The sequence below is a fragment of the Cataglyphis hispanica genome, chromosome 14 (assembly GCF_021464435.1).
Source record: "Cataglyphis hispanica isolate Lineage 1 chromosome 14, ULB_Chis1_1.0, whole genome shotgun sequence".
Taxonomy (NCBI): Eukaryota; Metazoa; Arthropoda; class Insecta; order Hymenoptera; family Formicidae; genus Cataglyphis; species Cataglyphis hispanica.
Genome location: NC_065967.1, coordinates 6,434,458 through 6,455,176, shown reverse-complemented (window position 1 = coordinate 6,455,176; position 20,719 = coordinate 6,434,458). Strand labels below are relative to the sequence as shown.

Genomic DNA, 20,719 nt, shown 5'->3' with positions numbered 1-20,719 from the left:
CGCCATAACTAAATAACATGGATTTTTCGAAAAATTTTACCATTTCACAATCATTACTTTTAAATATGTATTCACAGAGATGCTTACTACAGCTGTTTATAACTGCATGCGTTCATGACAGTTTAATGACAGCTGACAGTTCGTGACAGGTAAACAATGCAAGCAGCGTTCGTGATATAAATTCTGATATACAGAGTGAGGCAAATAAAATGTAATTATAAGCCACTAACTCTATATAAAAATATTTGTCAAATCAAAAAATTGCTCATGAGAAAAAATTTTGTCTAATCTAACCTAACTTGACTGCTAACATAAACAACTTTTTTATATTTTAGATGAGTTATTAGCTTGTAACGTTTTATTTGCCTCACCCTATATATTATTGATCAATTATTGATTCTGTTAAGGTCTCCTACAACTTCAATATGAGCTCGCAAGAAGATAATTTAAATTCTTTGCATAAAGTGTACAAAAATGATCCAACTTTATTCATTAATTATGTCGGAAAAGAGGTTAAGATAACGACGAAGGATGAATATGTTTACTGTGGTATTGTTTATACAATTGATCCGGTATCGGAAAGGTTCAAAAAGAATACATTTATTGAATTAATTTAATCATATATAATTCTATAATAAATTGATGACTAATTTTGAATTTGAAAAAACATCCTCTTAATTAATAATCGAATTATTACAGACATGTTTATTATGTATGGTGTATGCATATATATTCTTATTTCTCATTTATATAAAAATATATATAAATTTGGCCTATAAAATTTGAATTAGATTTTACACTTAAAAACTTTTTTGTTATTTTTATATATAGATTAATGTATAATTTTTTGTTTATATGTATAAAAAAATTATAAGCTTTATTTCTTTAAATTTATGAATTTTATTTTGTATTCTCTTTATTTGTATCCATAGTATTATTTTATTTTTGGAAATGTCTAAAAAAAGTTTTGATATTTTCTTGTCACATTTACTTCATATATATATGTGTTTAGTTCTTCTAATTGTAATTTACAACAATTTTATGATCCTTTATCTTTGCTGAATTTGAAGTGATTAATTTTGATTGTAAATATTGATATTATTTTACAGCGTTGTGCTCTTACAATCAGAAACACCTACGGAATATCGTTTGAAGATAATATTCGATCATGTCATTAAGAATATCGAAGCAGTATCGAAAACGATAAAAATCATACCAGAATTATTCCTGCCTGCAAAACTTTCACAAACGATGGTTACTAAAAGGAAGAATATCATTATGCAATTATTATTGGATAATCGATTTCTGGTCAAAGAAGAGAATGATATCCTGTTGATTGAAGATAATGTATCAATAGAACCTCCATATTACCCAGAAAATTGCAGGTGTACTAACAGTATTATTCTTACCAAAATACAAAATATTTTAATGCATGTAAATGTTGAATAAAATCAATTACGCTCAATAAAATACAAAATTATGTTCCAAGGTGCCTTGTCAAATCTTACAGAGTGTTTTTCCAAAATTTTAAATTGTATTATAGATAAATTTTAGAATAGATTATCAAAATATTGAAACACTAATATTTTTGGAATTATAATTCTCTAAAAATAGCACATTTCACAAATTGAGCATTGAGAAACTAAATGGATGATAAAATTACATTCTTCAATTAATTGTAGATAATATCACATTCATATATGTATTAAAATATATAAGGGAGTTTCAATATATAATAATTCAATTGTTTGTATATAGTAATATTATATTTTGCCAAAAGCATTTGCTTTGCTAATTACAAAAATAGCCTTATTTATTATTAGGAGTGTATTATATACTACGAAATCGAGGAAAATTTTTAAAATCCATGATTCAAGATTTTTTTATTTCCTGGATATTTTTGTATGGATTTATTTTTAAACAATCACCGAGAAGAGGGAACATTAATTTAAAAAAAAAATTCTTTTCGTTTTTTAATAAAAATAATTTCGCTTCGCAAAGCGATATTTTACTTAAAGTATAATATTAATGCATTTTAAGACTGTTAATTTAAAAAGTAGGTTTACAATTTACAGCAATTGATTTGTGTACATATATATGATATTTTTTACATTTATATATGCGAAATAATATATATGAAAATCAGGATTGGGAAGTAACGCGTTAGTTACTTGTAACATTGTTACTGTTACAGTTTTTTTACAGTTACTTTTTTCGGTAACGATCGTTACTTATTTTTGTCTGTAACGGTAACGGTAACGAATTAGTCGTTACTTTTATCATTACTTTTTGGTTTTCTTTATCTTATATTTATTCAATAAATTGCGCGCTGATCACGCGCATTATTCTTGATTAGATAAAATTATTTCGATATAAAAGCGCTGAAAGCATAAAGCTTATACTAATGGAAAAGCCATGGCGTACACAAGAAGGATCGACAAAGAGAGATATATTTTTCTGTCCTAACTGTGACCATAGAAAATAACGAATTACTTTTTTAACGGTAACGGTAACGCGTTACTTTTTAAAATCAGTAACGAATAACGGTAACGCGTTACTTTTATAGACTAATGTTCCCAACCCTGATGAAAATTGCGAAAAGCTATCTGACAAGAATAGATAATAACTGTCCATTTTGTGAAGGTAGGAACAGCTGTTTTGTAGAAGTGTATTAAAATGCATCTGCAATTATAAGTTATCATTACATCATATAGCGATTTAAGATTAAAAATGTACATAAATTATGCTATTAAAATTAATACAATTATACTGAATGAGAACTATATTACACAAAATTCAGAATTCTTGTATTAAATGTGGCACTTAACATAAAGTTAGAATAATATATTTCGCGTTAAGTGCACAACTATTAGACACATTGGTTTATATCTGCAGAATTTTGAATTTATTGGATTGTCAAGAATCTTTTATTATTATTAGATAATATATTTTTGTGTAATAAAAGATATATATATAAAATTGATATGTGATTGACATAATGCAGTTTGTGCCAATGAACAGCCTCATTCAGTAACAAGTAGTGGATATATTTAATACATAACATGTAAAATTATTTAATTAAAAACGTGAAAATAGCATAACTGAAGCGTTTTAAGAATAATTACAACATTTATGGTCTCCGTTTTTTTATTTTGGATTTTCATATTTTTAATTAACTAGTTGTACTTTAGACTATATCTCAATTATCTTTAACTTTTAATTTAAACTAGCTATATAAATACATATCGAAATTGGAAAAATTTTATATATATAAATCATGAAGATATTATACTAGACTTATATGCATTATCTCTGTATTTGCAAATAGTGATGGAATGTTTTTAAAAAGCTTAGTAGTAATATTTAATAGTAATATTTCGAATTATCAGAGACTAATTAGCTGATAATATAAATAATAATAATAGAATCGAATCTATTAATTTTTTTTTTAAATACAGATATTTCTTTAATATATGTGTGTAAGCACTTAAATATTATATAAAGACTTTTACTACTTTTATTTAACAAGATATTTTTAGATAGTTTGTTTTATGTATTTAATGATATATGTCAAAATTTAATTCTACTTTTAATTATGAAAGATCTAAAATAATTCTGCACATGTAAATACAAAATTTCTTTTTACTCAAGTTTAGGAATTAATATACACAGTTATGCTTTTTTTATTTGTATAATTTGATATGGTAATAATTAGCGCTTGGTATTTTCCGACAATTGAATAGTTTGAATTTTAAGCTTTAATATTAAATTGTGCTGTAACCTTGAACTGAACATTTTATGATCCTAAATTTATGTGTAACATAGCAAAGTGGAATTAGGCAATATAATGATGAGAAACAAATAAATCTAGTTTTCCTATTTGCAGTGAATACTATTTTAGCTCAAATTTTTCTTGATGTTTATTCAAACAATCGCATCTTTCGATACTAAATCAAATAATTCAATTTTATTTTTGTTCAAAATGTGAATTCAAACCTTTTCATTTTTATTTTAAATTATTCAAATAATTTCACACAAATCATTTGAATTTGCGTCCAAGATCTAATAATAAGACATATAAATTTGATATATTTTGTATTGAATATTTATGTAAGAATTAAAACTGTTATGGTTCATTACATGTGCCTACTGTTTCTCTATATATATCCAATTATTTTTTTTTACAATCATATTCAAACATGATTAATTTTTTTATGCAAATTCTCATGTTACATTCTAATATCATTTGATTTATGTCATCATGTATTTTCATAAATACTAAGAGATCATAATGGTGGCAGTACATTTAATAAAATAAAAATGAAGTTTGAAAGCGACTCAATGAAATGATTTGAGATATTTTTATTGTTGTATTGTTTATCATCAATATTACGTATTATCTCTCATTTAAAATTTATACATAAAAAATTCTTATTATAAAAAAAAATATGTCAAGTACGAAATTTTAAAAGGTTATTTTGAAGACAAACATTAACATTCACTTAGCGATAAAAATAGTATTGATATGTGACATTTAAATATAAGACTAAAAAGTCTGCTTATTAGTTTTAACGAATATTGAAACCTATAATAGTAATCAGTTTTCTTAGGCCTAGTTGTACCAATGTTATTTTGGTTATAAGCGAGACTTAAAACTTTTGTCAATAAGTATTAATTTAATCATTGATTAACTTATACTCTAATGCCTAAAGCCAAAGTAACATTGGTGCCTTAGAGATTGTTTTAGTTACATCCAATCGATCAATGTTACGTTAACAAGAATTATTATTCTACAGCAACTATGAAACTGATCTAAGTTGGAATGTAACAAATATGCACAAAAATTGATTTTGTACAAAAGCATTATTTTTTTAAATAATTGGAAGCAACTGCGTTTTAGACAGTTTTCCACTAATATAAAAACATGAATAATCAAAGTTAGCTTTAATAAAGAGTACAGAGTGCGTGGATTTATTCATAACATATTCAGATTTGTAGACGTTCTTGTCTATCGATTTTTTTGTATAGCATAATATAAGTGTGATGAACGAATGTTAATTTAAACAAAGAAAATTTGGTATATGAGCTTTGCTATTCGCGATATTTATATTAATCTTTGTTTAACGTGACCTTAGAGTTGAATGTTTCTTTAACTATGTATGTGAATACTGTGAAAAGTTACATACAATAAAGTTAACAATATGTACAATATAATTTGTTAACATAGGCATTTGATGATATCGAGTTTGTTTGTTTGTTTAACACATATCAATTATCATTGTGCTACAAGCGTATGAATCACTATAAATACCAATACATTTGCATTTTTTCGAATCATTATAAAAGCACGAGCTTTTGTTGTAATAATTGTAATAGTCTTCTTATTTAATATATGAACGAATGCATTGTATCTACATTTATTTTGTGGCATTTAAAGCTCTTGGTTATTTCAGTTTATTCTCTGCAGAAATAAATTGCTGAACGATTTATTATTTTATGAGGTAGGTCATTCCGTTTCATTGTCGGAATAATATTCTATTTTCGTCGTAACACGAGGTTTTTTCGAATATCTTAATCCTAATGAATCCGCAATTTTTTCAATATGGGACAATACCTGAAAAATATGTATAGGTATATAATAACGTTAATATTAAAATAACAAACTTCTCGATTTAGCAACACTTACATAATCGAGCTGTTCCTTTGTGTGTGCAGCAGAGAGACAAAATCTAATTCTACCTTGCATCAATGGCGTTGCCGGAAAACCAACACCGACGGTTGCAATATTACATGTCGTCAGAGTACGGATCACTGCACTGTGTTGAGAATATAATGTGAAAATATATATTTTTTCTTACATTAAATTTTTATTGCATTATTTTTTTATCGTATTTTAAAACGTATTACACAGATTATAAAGATTTTACAGAATGTCTATCCAAGCTTATAAAAAAATTCTCTGAGAATTTTCCGATTTTTCAGATAATTTGTTCCAAAATTCCAGGTAAAATTAGTCAATTTTTAGATAGAACTTTTTAAAATAATGAAAATATAAATAAGGCTCCGATAATATAATACTAAGAATAATATAAATAGGAAAAAGATATATCAATTTTTTTCACTCATACAAAGGAAAAATAAATCACTTAAATTTTAAATATTAAATTCAAAAATGTATTGAAAAGAACTGGATGACTTTTGTAAAATAAGCATTTTTCATTTACTATCATTAATTGTAAGAAATATATTCAGTATTGATACTCAGTATTGTGTATAATATTTTTTGGCAATAAACATATAATCAAAAAAATTATATATTTAGAATATATTTGAAATATATAATTCACAATTATTAGCCGATCAAATTGTCGATGCTTGCAATATAAAAATAAAATGATCAGAATTTTTGAAAAAATTTCCTGAGTTTGAATAAAATTCTATGAAAATTCCCTGATTTTTCAAGATAAAAACGAAATCCTTGAGAATTCCAAGTTTTCTAGGTTTTTCTAGGGAGTAGACATCCTGTTTTAGAAATGGCGAATTGAAAATCTTGAAAATAATAATATTCTTTGTCCACTTACGCAATCTTAGAATACAGGTAAACTAGCATAGGCACAACGGGCGAATCCTCATTTCCATAGATTATAACTCCGATTTGATTTAATCTGCGTCTAAAATATCTTGTATTCCTAGCTAATTGTTTGATACGTTTTTCACCGGCATCGGTGCCATCTTCTCCCATAATAATTCGCATCGATGTGATAATTTGTTGCGTAACTGGCGGGGACATCGATGCCGCGTACGTATGCGCGTGACTATGTATTCTTATATGATTTATCAATGCCTGAAAGAACATTTGATTAAACAAAACATTTGATTAAAAGATATTCATATTGATAATAAAACATAAATCATTAAAAATATTACCTTCGTTCCAGCTATATATCCACCCGTCGAAGCAAAACTTTTCGTGAACGTTCCCATGAGTATATCAATGTCACGCGGATCAATGCCGTAATAATCGCAAACTCCTCTTCCACGCTTTCCCATAGCACCTGTACTATGCGCTTCGTCCACGTAAAGATAGGCCTGTTTGATAATCAAAAGTTTTTATTAATCGTAACGTGAAAAAAAAGAGAGAATAGCAACACTTAAAATAGTCGACATTATTCTTACGAACTTTATATTTTTTTTTTAATTCTAATATTTCAGGCAAATGAACGATTGAGCCCTCCATAGAGTAAATGCCTTCGACAATGATAAGTATCTTTTTCCAAGGTTCGCTAGTTTTCGGCTGTCCAAAAACAATGGCCTTTTTCAAACATTCCTCCAAGTGTTTCACATCTGCGATAAACCATAACTTCTTATACTTCTAAGAGTAACAAAAAATAATTAAGCGCATTGTAAATGGGACTGGTCCGTATTGTATTTACTGTTATGTTTGAAGATCTGTATCACAGCACCAGATAGCCTCAGGCCAAGTATAAGTGATGCGTGATTTTTTTCATCACTAAGAACCAAACAACCTTCGTTGACCAAAGAGGGCAGATTTAAAGAATTCGTTGCGAATCCCATTCCAAATACTATAGCGTCTTCGACTCCCAGAAATTTCGCAGTCAATTTTTCTAATTCATCATGTATCGGCATAGTCCCTTCGAACAATAAAAAATACTATTTTTATTCAATTTTTTTTAAATACATATATATTGTTTTGTTTAAAAAAAATACAATATATGGAACTTTATGGAACAAATTGTTAATATCACCAAATTATAAAAAACGTAATAAATTTTTAAATTTAAATAATTATAATTTTTAATTTCAATAATTATATAATTCGATATAAAAATTTCTTACTTTCTAATTGAACAACTGACTATAATTTATTACAGACGTTGCATATATATATATATATATATATATATATATATATATATATATATATATATATACACACACATACATACATACATACATATACAGGGTGTCTTAGACCACCCGTACACCCCTTTTCTTTCGAAAACTAAGCATTTTAGAAAAAAACGTTTTGAACAAATATTGTATGGTTTTGAAGGGAACATAAGATGGTGTCATTGGTTTGACCTTGGATGACATCGTTAAGGTCAAGTCAAGGACACCTTTAATTTCTTAAATAGAAACCTCCATTTTTATTGCATATTCTTATAGCTTATGTCGATAGCTTTCCAAAACATTATAATAAAGTATTTTTTCATTAAGAATTTTTTGACTTATTTTGTATCTTAATCTGACATATTTTAGTATAAAATATAAAATATCTCGAAAATTATTTAATGTTCGATAATTGTATCGTAATACTTTTATGTACGGAATAATAAGATGAATCAAATGATGTAAAGAAAAAATAAATAATTGTTATAAAAAAATATATTGCAAATAATTGCATATTTTTTTTAAAACAATTATTTTTTGTAACAATTATTTTCTTAAGAAATTAAAGGTGTCTTTGACTTGATCTTAACGAAATATTAGTTGAGTATGCGTGCACTTGAGTAAACACATTTTCGAGCTATTATCGAAATTCGCCTAACGCGTTCTTAATCAAGTGCGCGTACTTAACTAACTATTTAACTATTTAAAGTCGATTATCAAAAACGAAGCCTTATGAAAAAATTTCATTCTGCAATTTCGACTTATTTTTTATTATGAAGAATTAGCCTCTTACCGATTGTAGCACGAATTATCGAACAACCTAGATATTTATTTATTTTGTAACAAATAGTGATAGAATGCTCTTGTTATGATTGCTAATTTAATTTTTTATATCATTAAATAAATAAGAAAAAAAATAAATAAACTATCTTCCAATTTTTCATTTTATATGCTTTCTCATGATAATATAATTTAGTTTCAATAAATGCGCACACTTTTGAACATTGCAAATATTTCATCTGTCTTTCTAGCTAGAAGAAAACATTATATAATAAGAATATTTCGAGTTATTTACCTAATTCAAGACGTGTACTGCAAGTTGCACAGCCGAACTTCTTAAGCGTTTCGATGCTTTCCTCAGCGCACTTACCACTCGCCTCGGCGAACCCTAAATAATTGTAAGAGCCCAAGTTTATACATTGCGTTTCAGTTCCAGTAAATCTGTCAGAATTAAAAAATTCGAGATTTCAATTCTATTGATACGTGGCGTCATTTTTGTATAGTATTGTGTAAAACTTACTGAAACGTCCATCCGTAATCATTAGTGACTCGATCCTTTAATGTTACCATTGCACCGGGCACAGAACATATCGGCCTATTCCAACAATCTCTCACTCTTCTGTACACGTATCTAAGATAAAATTTCTCAAAATTGTCATAGAGCGGCGCATATCCCTAAAAATACATATTTATTATAGGATAAAGTATGTTAATATTGCATAATAAATAATAAATGTTTTGTAGAAATGTAATACGAAATGTACATATGTATGCCATACACAAAAAATATGTTTGTATATATACATGTACAAAAAGAAAACAATAATTATTGACATATAAAAAAGGTATTAATTTTATCTAACACAATTTTTTTTCTATAGCATAGGATAAATTCTACATATCATTTTGCAATTTTTCTTTTATACGGTATTTATACCGTTATGTATTATACATATATTGGCACACAAATTTTATTTATTTATACGATATTTATAATATCGTATAAATAATATCGTAAAATATTTTAATATACATTAATGTCAAAAATGTATTTTATAAATGAATGCTTTTATTAGAGTATAGAGTAAAGTAGATTTATGTTTATTTTTTTCTATATATACTATTATTTATAAAAACGTATATTATAATTTGAATTATATAATAATAATAAATATATATAAATATATATAATAAATATATATTTGAATTATATGTATATTAAATGTATATTAAAATTGTAATATGAATTAAATGTATATTATAATTAACATTATAAGAGAAAATATAAATAATTATCATTGTACCTGCCTATTCTTTTCGGTAGCAACCTTCGGAACAAAGAATAATTGATTGATAAATCCCAGGAACATAAGAATATAGAAACCCAGATGTGTAAGTGCCGATGTGATTAATGGAACTTTTTCAAAAGACTCTTTCGACGGTGATTTTTGTAATTTCGATTTTATGGAAGTATGAGAAAACTGCAATAAAAATTCGCACATTTAATTGTATAGTCGAGAATATTCTTGAAAAAAAAAAAAGAAATACATACATACATACATACATACATGTGTGTGCGTGTGCGTGTGTGTGTCTATATATATATATATATATATATATATATATATATATATATATATATAACATGTTAAAAACGATACGAGATGATAATAAAAATTACATATCAAAAAACAAAAAAAATCCGTTAAGATTTTATCATTTTTTTGTGTATCGTGTGTATGTGTGTGTTATAAGGAAATATGATTCATATGATAAGTTTCGGAGATAAGAAAAAAAAAAAAAAATATCGAGTATCAACAGTAAGACGTAATATTGGTATATACGGGATTTTGTAATCTTTACTTTATCAAAGAAAGAGTTATGTCTGCGCTGTGATACGATTAAAGCACGATTCGCAGTATAAGATTGTGATCGTGTTTCATTTTTAATCGGAACGCATACCTTTACACCGACAATTAATTTTATGATTTATTGTTACATAAATGCCAGTGATTTTTTTTCTCTGCAGAACAATTCTAGTATCTTAACAGATTGCAAAATTTAAAAAAAGGAACGAAAAATTTTCGACATTGATTCGACATTTGATTTTATAAAAAGAGATGAGCTATGAAGAAAAAGAGATATGAGAAATCGTAAATACAATTATTAAGATAAATACAATTATTGTATTTATATGTCTTCTTCCCTATACATTTCTTGGTCTATCTAGAACTTATTAATATTTAATTAAAATCCCTCGAAATATTTATAGTTTTCAAATAATTGATAGTTGAAGATAAGAAACTAATAAATTAGCTGTAGCTTATTTTATATTTCAAATTTCAATATTTAATTACAATAATAATGTACAATGTGAAAAATTAATAATGGTTTTATAAATAATGATTTTTGTTATTTTTGTAATTGAAAAATAATTTTTAAATTTAGAAGATCAATGTTTAAAGGAACAATAAGGATCTGGAGCATTCTGTATATAAATTCTATTTTAAACTATCTGATTTTGAAAAAATAGACTCGCTTGACAAAATAATTTAGCCCTGATTACTTTCATTGATTTTTCAAAAGATACAAAGAATTACGCTGCAGTAAATGATACATAGTTTCACGTTTCGTGCTGATTGCTGAAAAGTGTCAGATTTGCTTGATTGCTCGACCATAGGAAACCGTTAACGCATGTGCTTTAAATGGTGCTCAAACGATAGCCAAGTTTTTTTTTTACACGCAATGTCCTAGAAATATTTATATTTCTTTCCTCACTCATATCATATTTCTCATTTATTGCTTTAATGACACATCTCTCGAGTGGCAAACAAATTATTTGCATAAAATCTATTCGAAACTTTTCTGGAAAATGATATTTTCATGAATTAATCGCACTATGATTAAACAGCAATATATATATATATATATATATATATATATATATATATATATATATATATATATATATATATATATATATATATGTGCTATCTTTTTTATCAATTATTGGAACGCGAAGTATGAGATATTAAATTTAACAGCCGTCATCGTAATCTCTAATATTGATAATAGCAATGATAGCGATTTCCGAACGACGTAAGTATTTATTAACAATTCAGAGTTTGCAACAACTAGATAGAAGCAACTGGAAATTCCGAGGTCGCATTTTAAATAGTATTCTAAAAAGATCGCATCTAAAGAGTAAATATATCATTAAAATTTTTTTATAACATTTTTTTTAACGAAAAGAGAAATAATGCTTGCTTTGCAGTAAATTAATATTATAAATATCCTGCACAGTTCGAACACATTGATTATATAGAGTAAATTCATTAGAAATTGCCTTCTAAAATATCTTCATAAATATTGATTTTAGACAAAAGGTTTAAGACAAAAATTAAATTTTGAAAGGATTATATTTTCTTGGTTGTCTTAGATTTTTTTTAGCTGCAGGCGTCAAATGGTTTTGAAGATCATCTCAAGTTTTGTGAATGAAAAATTCTATTTTTAATCAGTTATAATTGTATCTAGAGGATCAAAAAACAAATCGAACAACCTATGATACTTGAAATATGACCTTGAAATGACCTTAAAGAAACTTGACTAATATATGCATATTAGGGTAAATATGTGCATATTAAGATATCCATCAAATATTTATGTAAATGCAAGGGAGGGGCTCCGATCCGCCCCCTGCACCTTCATCCCCCAAAATGTAACCTAACCTAAATCTAATTTTTATTCAAAAAATAGAAATTGGTTTAGATTAGGTTAGTTGTTTTTGGAAATGGGGATGTAACATTTACGTAAGTACTATTTAACTATTGTTAAATTTACTTTTATTAAATTTATATTTGAATGCTATTTAATTCATTTTCTGCTGTTTAATTACCTTTTTGGTAATAAAAATATTATAAGAAGCAGCAATGTTAAATTGACACATATGTTACCATTTTAAAGTTAAATAAATCTATAGCTGTGTGTGTATAAATTATTTTACAAAAGAAAATTGTTTGAAAAATTTTTTCTTCTCTGAATAAAAAATATGTGGCACAGATGATTATATTTGTTAAAAAAATAATGATTACATTATTAATTTGTCGATCTCTTTTAACTTCACTTGATCAAATTCGATCCTTGAGAAAGGGGTGCGAAAGGAGGATATTATATATAATTTCAAAAAAATACACATGATATTTTAATCATATATTGTAGATAATATCTTAGTAAAAATTGTATCTTATGAGATATGCTTATGTTAATAATGATCAGTAATAATAACAATCACGATATCACCATGTGACTCTGTGAATGTCTTCAAAGAGATTACATGATACGATTGGACTGAGAATTGAATGAGGAAGAGAAATGAGATTATATACGCCGATTATACAGGGTGTTCCAAGTCAAGTTAGTGAAACTTTAGGGTCTTATAAGATTTTGAATTTGAGACAAAAAAGTTCTTCTAAACATAGAAAACGCTTCATTATAAAGTTATAGCTCTTATAAATTCTATATAAATATAATAATAGTTATGATCAAAATTTAATAAGAACATTTTTATGTTTGATTTTTTCAGATTTCTGTTTTCTTCGTTTTGAGCTTTTTTTTTTAAACGTCTTATGAGAGTTAAGTGAAATTGATGCAATTTAATTTATTTAATTACACATCAGTTTTATTTCGTTATTTTTTTCAAATGAATGAAGGATTTTGAAGTCATTTTTGAAAAATATCAGAAAAATGTAATTCTTCGAAGTTTATTAGCTATAATTTTTCAACAAAGTGTTTCCAGACCTGTGTTTATATTTTTTTTGTTTCCTATAATACTCTGAAGTTTCATTGACCTGATACCTGGAACATTCTGCACGTCAGATCAGGTGAGGATGAGATGAGGTGAAATCAGGTATAAACGAGACGAAGGGCGGCTTCTCGCGCCGGCTTAACTTACGTGTACGTGGCCGTTACTCGTCGAAGTGTAACCGTTGATCTTGCCGGCCACCTCGGGGCCGCGTAACGTTAAACCGTTTCGCGGTGTCGGGGACGTCGTCGTCGCCGTCTTCTCCTCCCTCTCCTCCTCGGTTCTCGACGTTTCTTCACCGCACGTGTTGACGGCGCGCAACCTCGTGGTCGTCGTCGTCGTCGTCGCCATCATTGATCCGCACTCTGTCGTTCGCCGATTTCACCGAGGATGTCGACGATGTTGATTCTATGTTCGACTCAAATCGAATGCCACACAGAGACAATCGAGACGGGCGGCGGACGTCGCGGTGCGTCGCGGTACCCGGTACTCGTCGCCGCCACTCGTCGCACGCTACTCACACTACCGCTGTACGTCCGGTCGTAGTAATACACGTCGTCGATCAGCGCCTGCGCGTACCGCACCACCGCGATAAAAGATCTCTGTTCCTTTGCCGCGTCGCGTCGTTTTGCGACGCCCTGCGACGCATCGGCCGCGACAATAAGCCTTTTACGTACAGAGAGAGAGAGAGAGAGAGAGAGTGTATGTTTCGCTGCACCACGTCCAGTTTCTATCTTTCGATCCTTGTCTCTGCACATGACAAAGTCTAACAAGTGAAAACAGGTCACGCTTAAGAATGTTTGGCTGTCATACAATATAGTAGCAAAAAGTTATTGTGAAACTTAAAAAGATATTTCTTTATGTTTATATTGTTTGAAATATCAAATTAATAATTCCAGATTATAAAAAGAATTAAAGTATCACAAAATAATATATATGGTTTTTCACGTCTTCATAAAAGAAAATTATTGCAATTAATATTTTTTTCTAATTTATGACGAAAACTTTTGATCGCGAGTACCACCTGAAGTCAATTGCAAGTAGTGTTGCCATCTGTTTTTTAGGATGTCAAGGGGAATTTTTCGAATTTCTTGAATAATTTTGAACGTTCAGGGTTTAAGGAAATTCATAAATATTTTGCTTTTTAGATTTAATTAACCACTTCATATTCAATCATTTCAATGCAATTGAAGTTATCAACCATCCAAATTAAAAACATGTTTAATTTATTCATTTTACTCTATGTACCAATGAAAACGAAATCTAAAATAATTATTATTAATTTATTGTTATAACCAACTTGAGAACCTATTCGCATTTTTGTATATGTCCGTGGCTGCAAGCGAAATATCCGGGATTTTTGGGCTATAAGTTCTAGTAAAAATTAAATCTTTAAAAATTTTATTATGGCAACCCTAACTGCAGGAAACAAGAAAAAATGAGTAATTTACAGGAAGATTTTGGGTTACTATAAGTATTCTGTTACAATTTTTAGTAAATAACCTTTAAAAGAGTAAGTTTAAAGCAAGTTTTGCATAAATATTTATTTGGTTTTGTTAATATATGTGAAAATTTCTATTTTGTTGGCAAAATTTTATTTTTTTTTGTCAAATAAGTGCTACAAAACGATTTTCTATAAGAATCGATACAAACTTTGAACTTAAATAATTTCTAAACCGTTAAGAGAATTTTACTCAGATTTTTCACAGATCCTCGAAAGAAATAATAGAAGAGCATACGAAATTTTCATGTTTTTGTCAATGTTTTAACTTATGACACATCCTTTTAAACTTTACATTACACATTCTCCTTTTTTCTCCTGCCTAGACGTGATTTCATTCTATTTCTCTCTATTTCATTTCTATTTGAGAATTTTATATAAAAAAATAAAAAGAAGTAATAAAAATTTGAGAAAAAAGACTTTGTAAACTAACGAATTTCAAGCGGTTAAATAAGAAAATTAAGCTTCACCTAATTTCAAGAGTGAAGGAATTTAAAATAAAAATTTATTTTTGGAGACTACATATTTCTTTGTAACATTTTAAATTCAAAAATTATGAAATTTTTTCTCGACATTTTTCCTAAACAAAAATCAATTCTAAATTTACCAAAAAATAATCAGTCGGTAAAAAAAATGCGGTAAAGAAATATATTCATATATTGATGAGGAAAAAGGAGGACAAAGACGCATAAAACATGTGTAGAAAGTGCGTTCAAAGTGAAGAGATTCAATACACATAACCTATAATCTTTCATAACGTCAGGATAATATTTACAAAATATCTAGAATGATAAAAAAATATATGTATATTTTTTGTGGAACACTATTTCCAATGTTTTTAACTCTAACTAATTGTTAACTTTGCAGAATATGCAATTAGTAATCTTATTAAGTTTTTTAATGATCAATTAACGTTAATAGACGTTGGAAATAGTGGCTTTGTATATCTGTCAATTGCACGATTGAATTTGCGCGTCAGCACATTGCACTTTTCGTCCTTGAAATAAAATTGCAAGTACGATTAATGCATAATTAAAAAAATAAAATTTGAATCCATTTGTTCGAGACATCCTTTTTGCTTTTTTTCTACGCTTGAAATGAAGTAGAAGAAAAAGGAATTCACGCGCACACAAGGCATAGAAAATGCAGTTAAGACAACTAGATCCATTTATATGTATAAATTCGTCTGTAGAATAATGAAGATCATTATAAATCGAAGTTTCTCCGATTCAATAGGTTTTTATTTTAAAAATAGATTGCACACGATGTATTTAAATCCCATATCCCATTTTAATTCGAAAATCGCGAGGCGGAAGCGTGAGCCATTGATACGATCGCACCGATCAGCTGACCGGCCGGCCGGCCGGCTGACAGGCTGACACGACCGGTAACGCACGGCCGGTGGCAGCCGTAGCTTACTTCGGTAATCTCGTACGAATGGAGGCGATAGCGGTTACGCGATTGGCCCATGTCGCTGGGAGAGGGCGATAGACCCTTCGCGATGGGGAGTGCGACTCGCTGCTGAATTCACCCGTTGTGCGATCGCGCTGAATACAGCCGAATGCTATAAACGCGGCTTTACTCAGGCTTTACTTGTCCGCGCTTTGAGAGGCCAACACCCGTGTCGCGTGTGTGTGTGTGAATCTCCTTCGGTTGCCGATTTCTCGGAGTCGACCGAGATCTCTCGTTCCCACGCGTTCGTTTAATTGTGAGTCGAGTTGACAGCAGTTGACAAGTCTCCCGGAGTCGTCTCCCGCGAGTCGACCCGAGAGGAGAGGCCATAACGAGGTGAGCGAGACGCGTCGCGGTGGTGAGCGGTCAGGACGTCGGATGTGCCCCACTGAGGTGCCTCGAAGGCGAACAACGACAGCGGCAGAAGGTGGGAGTAGCATCGCTCCTCGTACCTGGCTTTTATGAGTGCGTAGGGAGCGTCGCGCAACATTCCGCGCACAAGCAACGTCGTGTGCCGGGGGATCTCGCGTGAAGCTTTCATCAGCCAACTCACTCACGGTCGGTGAGTCATCGTCAGTTGCCAAACCCAAACGGTTCGGATCGCTCATCGTTCTGGAGTTGAGGATGGACCCGGAACGTATCCAGAGCGCGTCGAATGACGAGGGTCCGCTCAAGAGGGATCACGATTCCGTCGACGATTTCGAGCATCTCGGTCACGACGGTTCCCCGGACGATCGTTCGGATCAGCAGCAGCCGCTGCGATTGATCGATGCGCCACGTGTCGATGATTTGTTAAAGATCGGCGACTCCTTCCAGACAACCGACTCGGTTCTACCGAGCGCGCTCGTCGACGTAGAGACGAAATCCGTGCCCGCGACGCCGCCGCCTTCCGCGGACTTTGACAAGTGCGAGGCTATGGCGCAGTCGTCGGATCCGTTCCAGCGTCCGCTGGACCCGGTCGATCCTAAACTTGCCAGCATGGCGTTCGTCGAGACCGAAAGGTCCTATCCGGCACTCGCGCATCAATTTCACGACGATGACAACGAGGATGATGGCAAGATAGGTCTCCAGGTACCGTTGTTGCCGATTTCCACCGCGACAGCTGACGTTCTGTCATCGTCAGCGACCAAGACCACTGACAGCAACGTCCAACCTTTGGAAGAACCCGAAGATATTTCGAGTCTGGGCAAACAGCACGAGGATCATCAGGTCACTCCGTCGAGCGGTACCAATCAAGTCGACGAGGAACTCGCGAGTCGAGAAGACATTGGATCATCGGTGCTGCCAACGACGGAGAAATCGCCGATAGTGGATTTCCTCGGGGACGAGGATGCGCCGCCCAAGGAGGACAAGACCAGGAATATCATGGACGACGACTCGTGGAACGTCGTGGAGAAGGTGGACGTGAAGCGGGAGCAGGGAGAAAAGGTGCCCGAGCCGCCGACGAAGCCGCTACCGCCCTTGCCTAAGGAGGCGGAGCTCCTGGAGGACAGTGCGCGCCAGGACAAGTACGAGATGTCGAACGACTTTCCGGAGCCTGCCAAGCCGTCCGCCCCGCAGCGAGACACCGATTCGGAGCACGAGAGCGCCAAACGGCATCAAGCACCCAGAGCCAAGGAAACCGATTACTCTCGTCCGGTTGGCAAAAAGAAGCAGGAAATGGAGATAGCACCGAAGGAGATATTCAGAGACATGGGATTAGGTGAGTGCGATAGAATCTTTTCTTTACATTCCGTTTCAAGGATAAATTCTCACGAGCTTGTGGATATAAGGCTGATGATGAGAGATAATCGCTGGCTGAAAATCTGTTCGTTTTATTTACATCCTTTTTTCATTTTTTTGAGAAATTAAACTTGTGGATTATATATTAGAGTTTTACAATAAAAATTAAGAAATTAGACACTCAAATATATATATATATATATATATATATATATATATATATATATATAATTTCTTAATTTTTATTGTAAAACTCTAATATATAATCCACAAGTTTAATTTATATCAAATATATATATATATATATATATATATATATATATATATATATTATTATTAACGAATTTTATAATATGTTTTATTCATGTGCAACTGATGAATAAAATTTATTATAGAATATATATTATAGATATATATTATATATATATATATATATATATATATATATATATATATATACACACACACACAAAAATGTATAAATAAAATTAATTCAATTCCCATGTTGTGTTTCTTAATTTTTATTGATAAGAGTGCATCTTTTAAGATACAAAATATATTTAAAAATTACTTTTCTTTATCACAATATTTAGACATTTTATTAAAAATATTACAAAACGTTGATATATATCGTCTCTCGTATTTATAGAATATAAAAGAATAAAATATATTGATAGAGATAAAATAATTTAATTTTTTGTCTTGCTTTTTTTATTAAAAGAATCACATTATTTTATTTTCTATTTAATGCGTAATACTTCGCGAATGATGCAATTCTCTTCACTAACTATCATTTTTTGTAATTTTTGTTTGCAAAATATTTTTTATGTGTGTTTAATTCTTTCAATAAATTATTATCAATATATTATTATTCAATATATATAATTATATTATCAATTTCAATCCAAGTCAAAATTTTTAAAAATGTTGCATAAACTAAAAGATATATTAAAGCAGTTTTGATCTATTTGTTTTTCTCAGCAACTAATTTTCTTGGTTCTTTTGCAACATGTGTTGCAAATAATTGATATAAGTTTATTTATATACGCTAAGATAGAAATAGAACAATCTACTACTAATAAATTAGAGTTGCATAAATATGGAATAAAGGAATGGAATAATTTAATGATCTGTAAAAAAAAAGACAAATTTGAACATAAAATAACTCATTTTTAGCCAGCAATTATACTCAAATATTAAGCATCAAGGATAAATATGTATATTCCTTATTACACTTATTTAAAATATGTAATTGATATGCTAAGTCTTATTTAATAATGAATCTTAATACGTTGAATTTTTTTTCTAGAGTTATTCGATTCTAAAAAAACTTTAACATGATTTTAAATATTATTGAAAAAAAAGAAAATGTTTTGCGTTGAATGACAATGAGAATAACATGGAAAATTTAGATAAAAATAATATTATTATAACACAAATACACTGTTGGAAAATTTGTGTTTTCTTATTAAAAAATATGCCGGTTAAAATTTTTGTTTAAAATATTTAAATGTTAATTTAACATATTTTGTTTACTGTTGTTAATTGAACTCAAATGTTAAATTATTAAAACAACTAAAAAAAGATAAAAATAACATAATGTACATATTTTTAATTTTACACAACAAATTTTCCGTATTATTAATGACAGAATTTATTTGTTAAAATTTACAGAAAAAAAATGTTAATTTTATTCTACAATAGTAATGAGAGTAACTACAGACTGTCAATAATATATTATTGACAAGTTAATTTTATCATAAAATATGTCGATCTTACACAAAAATTTTTTAAAATAAATTACTATGAAGTTTGCATTTATTTTGTGTCGAAATATTAATATAATATTAATATTATTTAACATATCTATATCATGTTAAATTAACACAAAAATTTGTGTAGATTGTTTGGGACATGCGATGTATGTTTTCAAGCGAAATTTTTTAATAGTGTATCTAAATACTTTGCGTAATCGATTACCGTTTGCCGTTTAATATTCGTGAAACGAAAGAGTCCCGACAAGAAAATGCTAATTAATTTAGTGGCGATGCACAAACTCGACCGTGCTTGGAAGCGCTTCCGCTTGGTTACAGCGTACCATTGACGTGATACTTGTTCATCTATCTTTCGTTCTATGCGCAATTCTTATAAAAATAGCTGTAACCTGCGTATATATTTTTGCCCTACATAATGCCACGCTCTACTTAACGACTAAGGTATAATGCATTTCGCGGGAAACGCGCAGAAAATTGTTGACAAAGGCAATAACTTCTCGAGTACCAATTAGTTACGAAGCGGTTAATATTATGTAACAGCGAATTGATCGGCGACAATAACAGTCACGAGCAACTTGGATATTAAACGGAAAAATTTCACTATTGCATATTTATATATGTATATATTTTAATAATATCTGCAACTCGCATTTACATGATAACAGTAGATTAATCCTTGAGACAGATTAAAAGGTGAATTTTTTTTTTTCTCGAAAAATTTTCTATACGAACAGTGCAAGAGGAATTTTAGATTATTGCGCAATATCATTGCACAAC

At 29.7% G+C, this 20,719-nt stretch overlaps 3 protein-coding genes across 4 annotated transcripts in view; 2 read left to right on the top strand and 1 right to left on the bottom strand.

Moving 5' to 3' along the window:
* Positions 1-70: 70 nt before the first annotated feature.
* LOC126854521 (gem-associated protein 6-like) lies at positions 71-1,488 on the top strand. Of its 2 annotated transcripts, none has more exons than XM_050601372.1 (3): positions 71-149; positions 408-583; positions 1,110-1,488. In XM_050601372.1, the coding sequence occupies exons 2-3, from the start codon at positions 426-428 to the stop codon at positions 1,447-1,449; spliced, it is 498 nt and encodes a 165-aa protein (XP_050457329.1). In that variant the 5' UTR covers positions 71-149; positions 408-425; the 3' UTR covers positions 1,450-1,488. The 2 variants fall into 2 exon arrangements, with proteins under 2 accessions (XP_050457329.1, XP_050457328.1); XM_050601371.1 differs by having other exon boundaries at positions 78-211.
* Positions 1,489-2,246: 758 nt separating this feature from the next.
* LOC126854509 (serine palmitoyltransferase 2) lies at positions 2,247-14,039 on the bottom strand. Its single transcript, XM_050601348.1, has 10 exons — positions 13,643-14,039; positions 9,996-10,172; positions 9,212-9,366; positions 8,987-9,132; positions 7,434-7,652; positions 7,181-7,344; positions 6,928-7,089; positions 6,582-6,844; positions 5,687-5,816; positions 2,247-5,614 (listed from the first exon to the last, which is right to left on the bottom strand). The coding sequence occupies exons 1-10, from the start codon at positions 13,844-13,846 to the stop codon at positions 5,507-5,509; spliced, it is 1,728 nt and encodes a 575-aa protein (XP_050457305.1). The 5' UTR covers positions 13,847-14,039; the 3' UTR covers positions 2,247-5,506.
* Positions 14,040-16,526: 2,487 nt separating this feature from the next.
* Positions 16,527-20,719, top strand: part of LOC126854510 (reticulon-1-A) — a 33,555-nt gene continuing 29,362 nt past the window's right edge. The window contains exon 1 of the mRNA XM_050601349.1: positions 16,527-18,147. Coding sequence (XP_050457306.1) covers positions 17,070-18,147 — 1,078 coding nt within the window. The 5' untranslated portion in view covers positions 16,527-17,069. The remainder of the gene's footprint in view (positions 18,148-20,719) is intronic.

Coding starts and splice junctions, on each gene's coding strand:
- LOC126854521 (XM_050601372.1), top strand. CDS start 426: ATGAGCTCGCAAGAAGATAATTTAAATTCTTTGCATAAAGTGTACAAA. Junction 584..1,109: donor ATTGATCCGGTATCGGAAAG/GTTCAAAAAGAA, acceptor ATTATTTTACAG/CGTTGTGCTCTTACAATCAG.
- LOC126854509 (XM_050601348.1), bottom strand. CDS start 13,846: ATGATGGCGACGACGACGACGACGACCACGAGGTTGCGCGCCGTCAAC. Junction 10,173..13,642: donor CGAGTAACGGCCACGTACAC/GTAAGTTAAGCC, acceptor TTTTTATTGCAG/TTTTCTCATACTTCCATAAA. Junction 6,845..6,927: donor GATATATAGCTGGAACGAAG/GTAATATTTTTA, acceptor ATGTTCTTTCAG/GCATTGATAAATCATATAAG.